This window comes from Gracilinanus agilis, chromosome 3, assembly GCF_016433145.1.
Source record: "Gracilinanus agilis isolate LMUSP501 chromosome 3, AgileGrace, whole genome shotgun sequence".
NCBI lineage: Eukaryota > Metazoa > Chordata > Mammalia > Didelphimorphia > Didelphidae > Gracilinanus > Gracilinanus agilis.
In genome coordinates, this window is record NC_058132.1 from 228259288 (window position 1) to 228272117 (window position 12830).

General features: G+C 34.8%; 1 protein-coding gene across 2 annotated transcripts in view; it reads right to left on the reverse strand.

Annotated features, from left to right (window-relative positions):
• Positions 1–4759: 4759 nt before the first annotated feature.
• Positions 4760–12830, reverse strand: part of COL3A1 (collagen type III alpha 1 chain) — a 62938-nt gene continuing 54867 nt past the window's right edge. For both annotated transcript variants that reach the window (XM_044669709.1, XM_044669710.1), the window contains 9 exons: positions 10799–10906; positions 10262–10315; positions 9792–9899; positions 8705–8758; positions 8381–8488; positions 7228–7513; positions 6272–6459; positions 5662–5904; positions 4760–5190 (listed from right to left, as the gene is read on the reverse strand). In XM_044669709.1, coding sequence (XP_044525644.1) covers positions 5044–5190; positions 5662–5904; positions 6272–6459; positions 7228–7513; positions 8381–8488; positions 8705–8758; positions 9792–9899; positions 10262–10315; positions 10799–10906 — 1296 coding nt within the window. In that variant the 3' untranslated portion in view covers positions 4760–5043. The remainder of the gene's footprint in view (positions 5191–5661; positions 5905–6271; positions 6460–7227; positions 7514–8380; positions 8489–8704; positions 8759–9791; positions 9900–10261; positions 10316–10798; positions 10907–12830) is intronic.

A 12830-nucleotide genomic window follows, 5' to 3' on the forward strand; every position in this document is an offset into this window, starting at 1 on the left:
CAAGGAACTTTTTGATAAAGGCTTTGAAGTGAACTGCTTCTCTGTTTGTGAAGTGCTAGAGTTGAAGAAAGGAAGCCAGAGAAGTTGTGTAAGAGGGAAAAAAGGTTTTTTTTTTTTGGTTTCGATAAATTAATATTTAAAGGTGTGGTTGCCAAGGAACTGAATTCCTAAATTTGATTTTAGTAATCATCCTAAAATGATTTTAGTAATTTATTTACAAAATATAGGAGAGAGTGGAAGTAGAGAGATGAGAAGAAGGTAGAGTAAGAGATCTAACTTAAAGAACTAGATTTGTATTCAAGTCTGGTCTTTACTCCTGCAGGGCTCCAGAGGCCCAGCTGAAGAGCCTAAACGTTAATTAGCAAGGGGTTTAGCCACTAGGGCTTTTCCCAATCAATGGAGCCTCCCAGAGGCTAGTACCTCCAGGGAAGTTAAGGTAGTCAGTCAGCCTTCTTCATTCACCCCATGTAGTTCTAAGGAAAAGATTTAAAAACAGTCTCACCAAGGTCTCAGGGTTCTAGCCAGAGCTCCTCTGCATCCAAGCAGTGAATAAGGAGAAGCTGAACTCACTGAATTCTTTTATAAAGGGGCTTCTTTTGCATCACTTCCTATGTCTTCCTCCTAGTTTACGTGCCCAATCACAAGGGAGGCTTTTCTTAGGACTGCCTAGGAGGCAGTTAGTAAATTCTGATTTGTCACTCACTCTAGCACACATGGGTCACAGACCTCCCAACTTGTGAGTTAAGTGGAGTTGTTTACACTTTTGGTGATTAGATTTGAGAATGGGCAAGGTAGATTTAATCTCATAATCACAGCTGGGAGAGCATTCTAAACATGGAAAACAGTAATTGAAGACAAGAGTCAGAAATTAATGTTGTTGATGGATTGTAAAGGGCTTTTTCCTCCTCTTGTTCTCTTTCCAAGTCTTGGTTGTCATGATTGTGGTAACATTATAGATTGTGTGTATTCAAGTCTTTTGGGGGCATACAAAAGAAAAGAGGACATGATAGCCAATTCAAACAGAGAGGGGAAAATACAAGGGTCTGTTTATGGGAGAGTGTGAATATAGAAGAATGGTTACATAGGATTTTTAAAAATTTAGATACAATAAGATTATGACTGTCGAAGGGCATGGATGAAAGAACTGTGGTGCTAGCAAGGTCTTATGAACATTTTAAATATTTTTGTTACCCCAAAGAAGAAATCATCAAACAAGGTAATAAGTTAAGAGTATACTCTAATTATCTTCTCTGATTCCTTTTCAAGGAGCTGTAACCCTCAAGTAAACTACTAGTTTTTTGCAAAGAAATTTTACTTTTAGATGGAGTAAGGTATTGGCAAATTGTAGCTGAAGAAGGAAAGGATAATGAGACATCCAAATGCTATAGGATATTTTTGTGTGTTTTATAAATACATGCAAGGATGGACAAAATTAAGTTGGATTTGGAAGAGGAGACTTTATTTTTGGGATTATGGCTATAGTAATGTGGGATTATGAGAGCTAATATCAAAAAAGTCCAAAAATCTAGAATGATATGGTAGCCAAAAATTTTATAGAAATAATTTGGATCATTATATGTTTTTTGAAGGGGAAATTATTTCAATTTTGGATTATTTCATTATTCATTTAAATGTTGGGTTTAAGTTGTCACCAGAATATATATGTCAGTGGATTTATTCAATAGGTCATTGAGAATATTTAACCATAGTTTTGGAAAAAAGGATGGAGAAGTCCTAGAAATATGAACTGAGCAGTATTTGCTTAGAAGTGATGATTAAAGTTGACAAAGGAAGAAAGTGGTAGGAATAGATCTGAAAATGGGGATTTGGAAAACACCCATACTTAAATGGAGGAAGATGGATGAAAATCCAACATAACATAGAAGAAAGATAGGTGAAAAACATTGAGAAAGATATGCACAGAAACTAATATAGGAAAGGATATTAAGAAGAAAAGTAGTAGTTCAGAATTAAAATGATTTGAATGGGTCATTGGACTTAGCTATTAAAAAGTCATTGGGTTTAATACTGTATTCAATCTTTGATAAAAAATTTTTTTGAGTAGAATGATGGGAGATTTTAAGGGTCTAAAGAAGGAATTAAAATGAATAAGTGGAGGTAGTGAGTGTAAACTACTCCCTTAGGTTACTAAAAGTAATATTGATTTGGATTTTGAATTTATAGTTTTAGTTTTCAATGTCTATCAAGGGTCAGTTCCACCAATGTCAAAGGTAGAGTGACCAACAAATCCCTTCTTCATGTATAGACCAGTGATAATCAAATTTAAAATGAATGCTTTAATTCTGAGTGTTTAGTTAGTTTACTTCACTTCTTTTAGTGAATTCAGCAATTATGAGATCATTTGCTATTTATAACTCACTGAGTGGAAGTTGTGAATTATTATTTTGGTGTACCATGTTTTTCTAGAGCCTGAGTATCTGTTTAAATGACTTCTTTACTCTCAGGGGTGATATAGGTGAATTAAATAAGGAGGGACTTTGATTCTCTGGACAATAAATAATCACTGTTATGTGAATTTCATTATAAAAAATGCATTGTACTTTCAGTGAGAAAGCACCATCAGCATCGCTCAGTAGAGAACCACACATGATAGTTTTTTCCTAGAGAAACTGCCTTCATATTATCACAGAGATGAACTCATGATTTAATGGCAACAGTACTGGATGTTGTCAGAAAATCTGGGTTCAAATTCTGGCTGTACTTACACTGTGACTTATAGGATATTGATCAAAACCCTTCACCTCAATGGACCTCACTTTTCTTATCTGTAAAATGAGGAGTTTGGACTTAATAAGTCCTTATGCCCCTTCCAGCTCTAAATCAGTGATGCTATGACCCTATAAATTATGTTAAATGAATAAACTTGAAAAGAGCCACATCATTGCTCCCAGAGATCCATCACTATGTTCCTAGGAAGGGATTAGAAACAGAAATACTGGAAAGCAGAAGTGTTCCCATATTGTTGTGGAGGTACTACCAACTCTTAAGGCCCACTTCTTTTTTTTTTTAATTAATTATTTTAAACCCTTACCTTCTGACTTGGAATCAATACTGTGCATTGGCTCCAAGGCAGAAGAGTGGCAAGGGTAGGCAATGGAGGTCAAGTGACTTGCCCAGGGTCACACAGCTGGGAAGTGCCTGAGGCCAGATTTGAACCTAGGACCTTCTACCTCTAGGCCTAGCTGTAAATCCACTGAGCCACCCAACTGCTTCCTTATGATCCACTTCTTAAAATAGTCATTTGATTTAACATCATTTTGAAGAGGAGTTGAAATATGGAGACCCTAAACAGACACAGTTATTTACAAATATTTCTTGATCCTGTGTTATTCAATCATATTAGTTCCCAGTCTTCTTCCTCTACATCTCATTATTGCCCACCACTAGGAAGGCTCTGGAATCTGGTGTACTTTTTCAAGTGTTCCAGGCATTAAAAAACAAACTAAAAAGACTTTTTCTTGCAACACAACTATCTACTAAATAAAATAATTTCTTAAGATTCTGATACAGGAGGGAAGTATAAGTAGGTAGAGGTAGATTCTGCTACATGCCAGTTTAGATAAAATAGTTTTATTTTGGAGATAGAAGGAAATAGAAAAGAAAGAATATTGGATTTTGAATAAGAAAAACAGATTTTGAATCCAGTTCTGCTACTTTCTAGTTCTGTGATCCTGGACAAATCATTTTACTTCCATAGCCTCAGTTTCCTTAGGTATAAAATGAGGGACTTGGACAAGGTGATGCCAAAGATTCTCTAAATCTTAAACTTATGATGGAGTGCATATAGTATCACTGCTCCTAAAATACAATTATAACATATTCTACAATTCTAGAGGATTCCTCTTCTCCAATAGTTTTCTCACCCCACCCTCTCCTTTGTTAGAGTACCTGAAACCAGTGACTTTTCCTCTTGATAATTTTAATTTGTAAATTTCCAGGAAAAATAATGGATTTTTATACAGAATTCTCCTTATGTAGACTCTTGTTAGTTAAAGATATGGAAAGGGACGAAAAGGGAAAAATTTGACCATGAGAAATTTTATTAGGAGATTTTATTATGTGTCTCTGTGAGGAAAAGACCAACAACTACATACAAGCTTACAAAGATGGTTATCCTTCAACATGCTTACTGTGTGAATGGGACCAAAGTAGCCTCACCATCTAGGCTATTTCTTGAAATATACACAATTAAGGGAGAAAGTTCTCAAGAACAATCTTCAACAGGAGTCATTGACAAATGTTGTAAATCTAGGCTTTTTAGTGCAAGTCAACAATGATTCTGACCTGCAGTTTTTAAAAGTGAAAATACATTAGCACCATCATAATTGCCTTCCCAAGTTTTAGTGGTCTTGACCATCAATGACAAGAAAGTATAGAAGCACCTTTGAAAAAGTGGATTGAAATCCAATAATAAAATGAGTAGCTTAAAAAGAGGGGCTGCCGTTCAATCCTTGCACTAGCCTGTTCTTTGTCCACTACCCATCAGCACAGAAATATACCAGTTTTGTGAAATGAATCAATTGAATTTATAAATTTCTCAAATGCATATAGTTTTTGTTTGTTTTTGTTTTAATGAGATAGCTAATTCTTCCCAGTTTCTGTACAAGATGAGGTAGTTGAAACAGGGAAGTCCTTTCTAGCTTTTTGTTTTTACCATCTCAGAAGAGGATAAATTATTCATGCTGGGAGTATTCAGTGCCTTGCAATTAGGGCAGCATTCAAAGACTGGAACACAGAATTGTTGTAAGACTGTTGAAGTTTATTATAGCACCACTGAGACATTTTGAAGATGGAATTGGTAAAAAAAAAATAGAGCCAAAAGCATTTGAATTGTATTTGGTGTACTAGCAAAACAAAAATGATCCCTTTCTTTCAAATCATCTTTTTTCTTCCAGAAATTTTGGAAATAAATAACTGGAATACAGTTGATAACCTGTATTGGTTGACAAGATTAGAACAAGAGGAACACAGTTGGAGTGAGGATTTGTTTGCTGGGCTTTCAGAGAGAACAAATTCCTTAGTTTACAAAAAGCAAACAGGGCCAATGTCCACACCAAATTCTTGATCGGGACCACCAATATCAAAAGGAGCAATATCAATGATGGGCAGTCTCATAGCCTTGCGTGTCCGGTATTCAAAAACTGTTTGACCCCATTCCCCAGTGTGTTTCTGTGGGAAAACAAACAAAGGAGCAAAAGAGAGAGAAGAGCTTTGTTAATAACCTGAAAAACAACAATATTTCATGGGTTTAGATATGAAGAAATAATCCCCCATGGTATTTCACTAGTTTACGTGCAACCTGCCACATGAGAAGCCTTGAGTTCTCCTCAATGAGGAACACAAATTTTAATATAAAATGGCCCGTTTGAACCCACTAAGAGTTGCCTGATTTTAAAGGGCATGGTTTAAAATTCTCCCAAAGATGCAGAATTTGTCCTGACCATGAAGGACTTGGTAGCTTAACTTCTCGACATTTGCATGGGACCCATTTTAGATGAAGAGGGAAATTCTCCCTCCATTCATGAGAGTGTCAAGGAACAAGAAAGGGTAAAGACATTCTGTATGTTTAAGTCGCCCTACAAATCATCATCTTCTAGGGCAGAATTTTAAATACTAAACAAATAATATTTATTTACTTACACTGCAACCATCTTCCAGAACTGTGTATGTGAATTTACTATTTCCTTCAGCCTTGAATTCACCTTCATTAGAACCCATCAACCTCAGAGCTTTCTTTACATTCCCACTGGCTTGATCCATGTAGGCAATGCTGTTCTTACAATAATAAGTGATGTTCTGGGAAGCACGACTGGAAAGAAGTCTGAGGAATGCCAGTTGAACCTCGAGAACATCTTCAGGAAGTTCAGGATTACCATAGCTAAACTATGGTAGGAAGAAAAGGAAAATTAGTCAAGAATAAATAATTTTATTCTAGGCCCTGGGCAAATAACTCAACTAATATTTGCCTCAGTTGTTTTATGTGTAAAATGGGAATAATAATAGTATCAACCTCTCAGTGTAGTTGCAAAAAAAAAATGAGACTAATAATTGCAAAGTACTTAGAACAGTGCCTGGTACAAAGTAAGTGTGCTATATCAGTTTTAACTTATTATTATGAAAATTGTTAAACAACTTTGCTTTGCACATACTTAATAAATATTTATCAAATTGAAGAGAAGGGAAGTGGAAAGAGATAGAAAGGAATCAGATAAAGTTTGTTTACTTTACTGGAAATCTATTGAAAACATACCTGAAAACCACCATTCATGGACTCTCCAAACCAAACGTATTTCTTTTCAGCACTGGAATCTGTCCACCAGTTCTTCCGTGGAATATTCATGGGGCTGGCATTTATGCATGTTTCACCAGTTTCCATATTACAGTATACTTGGATAGCATCCATCTTGCAACCTTGGTTAGGATCAACCCAGTATTGTCCTGAACACATACAACATAGCTCAATGGTTAAGAAGTTCATTTTCAAAATTCATTACTTCATTTACATTGAAAATTTTTTTCTTTTAAATATCACAATCCATTAAGGTTGAGGACATGGGAAAGGTATATATGCTTTGAATGAGAATATTATATTATTTATATATTATATGAACTGAGATTTTATAGCATTGAATCTGAGAGAAAACATGTTTCCTGTTAACTAAGTACAAAGTTTAATATGTTTAGTCTGTTTCTTATCAATATAAATATTATGAAAGACTGACTGTCTACTTGTCAAAGATACCATTTAATGGATTCCTGCATTGGATGGGGAGATGGATTCTAATGCAAGTTCTGATCCCTTTAACACTAAATTGCTCTGAGTCTATAGGAAAGAGTCAGATTCATAGAAGAATAATATCTGGATACCTTGATATGATATTTATACTATCTATATTTTCTGTTATATAATTTTTATAAGACCAATATTATTGGAAGTTATTTTTCATAGCTATATTCACCATTTGATGGTTACAAATAATTTAATACATTTCCACTTCCATAAAGTATCCTGGAAAAGCATTATTTCAAGCTAGTTCAAGTTCATTTTTAATATATTCCTATATGTACTACTTCTGTAATATCTTTGTGTTATTTTTTGATCTCTTAGAAAAAATATTAAAGTCATAGAGGGACAAAGAATGCCATTTCTCACATTTTCAAATTTTCCTTCTGTGGTAAAGGCAATTGCCATTCCAATATACATACCACTCTTGAGTTCAGGATGGCAGAATTTCAGGTCACGGCAATTACGGGCAGGATTTTTTCGTGATCCATCAGGACTAATGATGCTTTCTACCTGTCCACTCACTGATTTAAGTGAGGATAAAATCTCTTCAGTGTTCATCTTGAAATCTGTGGGCTCATCTCCATAAAATGGGGAAGCTTTTTCTCCAAATCCTGCTATTGCAGCTGCACCACCACCACCACAGCAGGGACCAGGGGCTCCAGGTTGGCCAGGAGGACCTGGGTTTCCAGGATGGCCAGGGGCGCCCTAATATATAAGAAAAATGTGGAAAAAGATTAAATGTTAATTATTTTCCTGGAAAAACTATATTGAAAGAATTCACAAGATTCCCTAGTTTCAAAATGGAGAGACAATGTAGTGGAACTGGAACTTGTTTCAAATCAAGGTTCTCAATTTCCTCAATTATAAAAATAAAGAGTGAAGCTAAATGATATCTAAGGTGCCTCTTACATCTAAATTCTAGGATTCTAATTTAGGTAATGACTTGAGTCGAAGAATTTTCTAAGTACCTTTTTTAGCTTATGTTTAAAAAAATGATAATCATTAAGGAGACAAATATTTTTATAACTGTACTCCAAATGTAAAAATATGTTCTAAAACATAAATGGAATGCTTTTGCCTTAACCTTTTATATTAGTTAGTTTCCAAATTAACAGCTAAAAAGATATTAATCAGCAAAACAGAAATTAAAATTGCAAAAAAAATTAAATGAAAGGAAATTTTGAACCTATAAACCGTGTTAATTTTAATTTTAGTAAATTTGATGCTGTTCCTAGATTATTTATTTAGTAGAAAAAAGGAAAAAAAGGCCCAAATAGTAAAATTTTTTAGAAAATTAATATTTAGCAGATCTTAGGTGGGGGAAATTTTCACTTTGGTTAGTGAAAACCTGACAGACAGAATTCTAAAGCAGATTTAAATTATTAAAAAGCAGTATCTTAGTTTTTTTCTGATTTAAACTTATGATTTTCTTAACATGTATTATTTGTGCTATTCTAAAAATAAAGATTCAACTTCAAATTTCTTATTTTGTGTGTATGTATGTATGAGTGACTAATAAATCATGAAGGAAAATATCAATTTAAATGTGCATGCAAATAGTTATTTCCTTACATCTGATCCTCTTTCTCCTCTGTTTCCTCGGGGGCCTGGAGGACCAATGGGACCTGCATGTCCACTTACTCCATCTTTGCCAGGGGGTCCATGGGGTCCAACAGGACCCTAAATGAGATTCAAAAGAAATAATTATCAGGACTAAAGAAAAATATACAAAAAGTAAGGAAACAAAAATAGACAAAATTAATCATGAAGAAGCTGTTCTTGATGCATTTATAGGATCATTCAGAAATCTCACCAACTAGGTAAATTTTTTTTGTTTTCGATTTTAAATAGCCTTATGAATTTTTCAACATATATTTATTTCTCAATATTACTTACTCGGGGGCCTGCAGGTCCTGGACTGCCAACAGCACCTTGGTGACCAGGTTGACCCTGAAAAGGTAGAATAATTTGAACATTAGTTAAGAAATTCTTTAAAGTTTCGAAAATCATCATTGTTCCTGTATGATTTATGGTCATTCATGGTCACAATAACTTAAGAAGATCCACTATACTTCTTATTTTCTCTATTTACTCTAGCTGACAGTAAGACAAAATATCTTCAAGATCTATCAGGAGAAGCTGGGAATTAATTACTACTTCATTGAAAAGTATACATTTTCTTCTCATCCAAAATATTCTTTACTTTTTACTCACCCTAAAAAAAGATTGAATTACTCAATAATTTTTAAAAAAATAAAATGAAAGCCCTCCCAATTATTTCTTAGTCTATAATTTTTTTTGGCTAATCTTGAAGTATGTCTATTTGCCTATTTGCATCATGGTTAAGGTCAACAAAATCAACAAGCATTTATCATATACTTATAATGAGCCAGGCATTGGAGTAACAAATGTAAAAGATGTCTTTGAATAGCAAAGATATTTAAATTGAGAAACTACTTTCTCAGTTAAAATACCAAGTCAACATATATCCTCTGAGTTCATTTATTCCTATTTCCCTAATTCAATGAGGAGGTAAACAAATCATATGAAAAACAAGACAAAATATACATAATTTTTATCTTCTCTTATTTCTATATTAGAGTCTCAAGTATTGAAATGAATTAATAGTTATACTGTTTAAATAGGTGTTGTTATATCTCTTTGGATATGGTACAGCTCCCTGACTCACCCTAAAAAAAGACTGAATTACTCAAATATTTTTCCTTTTCTCTGCAATGATAATTTGTTCATGTGATGAGTTGTAATACTGGATGGAGAATGAATTTCATGGCAGTTTTTAATATAGGTGAGTAAATAAAAAGATTTTAATTGCATAGGAATAAGCAATGAAACACATACTAAGACCAAGATAAAACCAACTCCTTGCTTTAATTTGAAAATTTATTAAAAAAATTAGCACACTATTTGACCTTGTTTTTAATTAACAAAAAGATATTAAAAAAAAAAAGGCTTAACTACTCACTGAGGCACCTGGTGGACCAGGAGTCCCTGGGAAACCACGATGTCCTTTGATGCCATTATTACCTCGTTCACCAGGTTCACCTTTGTCACCACGTGGTCCTTGAGCACCCTATAAAAATGCATTGAGGAATAATATTATAGGCATGCATTTATAATAGTTAGTAAATTTATTCATGTGCAAGGCAAACAATAGAAGATAGATTTCTTTAGGGCAGGAATTTTTATTTTTTTCACTTCAGGGTTTATAGCTCTAGGACTTAATACATATTACATTTTTCTTAAATGTCAGTATAATTGCAATCAATTGAAGGCACTGAACTGAGCAATACTTGTATTGTTTTTCTAATTCATTTAATGTTGGTAATATTTTTGTGGACTGAAGAGTAACTGCTACCTAGAAAATTTCCAATTCCTAGATCATGTCAGATAATAAAGTTTTCTGTTGCTTCCAGATGTGAAAATATCACTTACCGGAGCACCTCGAGCACCAGCAGGCCCTGGAGGACCACCAGGACCAGCAGGCCCCTAAAATGAAGAGAGAAGATGTTTGTTGATGTCATTATGTTTTAAATGCTGAGAGGGAAAACTGTTGTTTTAGAGCTTTCACTTGTGTTCAAAGAACCTTTAAGGAGTGTTCCTACACCAAGTAAGAACAAGAGTAGTACCTTTTCTACTTTGGCTGAGGCTCAAATTTCTTAATCAAAGTTCTACTTTGAATTACTCACTAACATGAATATATCCTAGTCAGTGATTCAGGAAGACCTCAGGTTAAGACTTGCCTCTGATGTAGACTAGCTGTAGGACCTTGGACCCCTTTAGTGTCAGAGACAACTCTCTAAAAGTAGAGCTTATGATAGGTGTGCCTGGATGTATTTTCCATATTATGAGATCTGTAAACACAACTGAATAAGTAAAGAAATTCTAGAATCTTAGATCTTTCCACCTACTGAATGTATAACATGAGGGATATTCACGCAAACAAAATAAGATGATCCTGTTTGAACTTACAGATTCTCCTCTATCTCCACTTTTTCCAGAGGGGCCTGTGGGGCCAGGAGGACCAGGATGTCCAGGAGAACCAGGGGACCCAGGAGGACCACCTTCACCACGGTCACCCTGTAAACAGATGCAATATAAGTGTGTATTGCATAAATCTCCCTTTCAAACATCTATCAACCCATCCAGCTATCCACTCATCAATCAAACAAGAATTTGCTGAGCATCTACAATGTTCCAGACATTTTGCTAGGTACTGGAGATAAAAGTACAAAGAATGAAACCCTCTCTACTCATCATAAGGGAGGGAATACCAAGTATATATAAATGTATGCAATATAAATATAAAGTGAATAAAAATAAATATATAGCAAGGAGTTAAATACAAGGTAGTTTGAGAGAGAGGGAATTACCAGTTCGGGGAATCAGGAAAAGATGAATTTGGAAGATTTTGCTTAAGTTGTATTTTAAAGGTTGGATGAGAGGGATTCTCTGAGATAGAAGTCAGGAGAGAGTACATTTCAGGCACAGGAGACTGTTTTCTGCACTCTGTTTTGCTTTAAAAGTTTTAAAGAGAGGAGTTTGTATTTTATCTTAGATGCAAGAGGAAACCACTAGAGGTGGTTGAATTAGAAGAGTGGAATGGTTAGATTTATATTTAATGAAAATAACTTTATGAAGTCTGTGTAGGATGGGTTGGAATACTTAGAGATTGGGGGAAAACAATGAGAAGCTTATTGCAGCACTCTAAGCAAGAAATGATAAGACCCTAGCTGTGCGAATGAATAAAGAAATTGGATGGAAGAGATGTTATGAAAGTAGAAAAGGCAAGATATGACAACTGATTAGATATGTGGGGTAAAGGAGACTGAAGATTCTGGGAAAATACTGATATTATGACTAAGAAAGTAGAAGAGTGGTTCTACTGACATAGATATAAAAGTTCAGAAATCAGGAAGGTTTGTGGAGAAACATTGAGTTCAGTTTCAAACTATTTACAGTTCAATTTGAGACAATATCAGGACATTCATTTTAAAATGTCAAATGGGAAATTGGTGATGTGGTACTTAAAGGTCAAGGGAGAGATAGTGTTTGGATACATGGATTCAGTGGTTATTCGCAGAGAAATTATAAATGCATGACAGCTGGTGAGGTTACAGAAAGAGTCTAGGATACACTCTTCTGACTTAGAATCAATATTGTGTATTGGTTCCAAGGCAGAAGGGTGGTAAGGGCTAGGGAATGGGGGTTTAGTGACTTGCCCAGGGTCACACAGCTGGGAAATGTCTGAGGTCAAATTTGAACCTAGGACCTCCCTTCTCTAGACCTAGCTCTCAAGCCACTCAGCTTCCCCCTAGAATACACTCTTGAGAACCACCTTCAGATAAGTGTCATGATATAGAGAGTAAGTCATTAAGGACATTAAGAAGGAGTGTACAGAGAGATGGGATTAGCACTTGGAGTCACAAAAATCAGAAGAGAGAGAATGCAGGAGAAGAGTGTGTTCCAGTGTCAAATGAAGCAGATCAGGAGGATTAGAAATGAGAAAAAAGATCATCAGATTTAGAAATTAAGAAATCACCAGTAACTTTAGAGAGAGATATGTTTGAATTAAACAATCATGGAAAAAGAAAATAAGGGGAAAAAGATGTGGAAGAAGCTAAAATAGGCAGCATTTCCAAAGAATTTGGGCAGGAAAAGAAAAGATATAGGAAGATATCTTGCCAGGAATATTGGGCCTAATGAGGATTTGTTAAGAATGGGGAAATTTGGACATTACTGAAGGCAGTAGGGAAGGAATTAGTTAAGGCAGAGACTGCAAGAAGTGGAGAATGAGAGAAGGGAAGGATTATGAATGCAATTGACTGGAGAAGCCGGGAAGGTGTAGAATCAAGAACCTATGTAGAAGCGTTAGCCATAACAGGAAGGGCCATCTCATTATTGGAGATTGGGGAAAAGAAAGAGAGAGTGAAAAATGAAGTCTTTAGATTTTTAGATAAAAAGAATGAGAAAAAAGTGTGCTCAGACCAAATGACTTCAATTT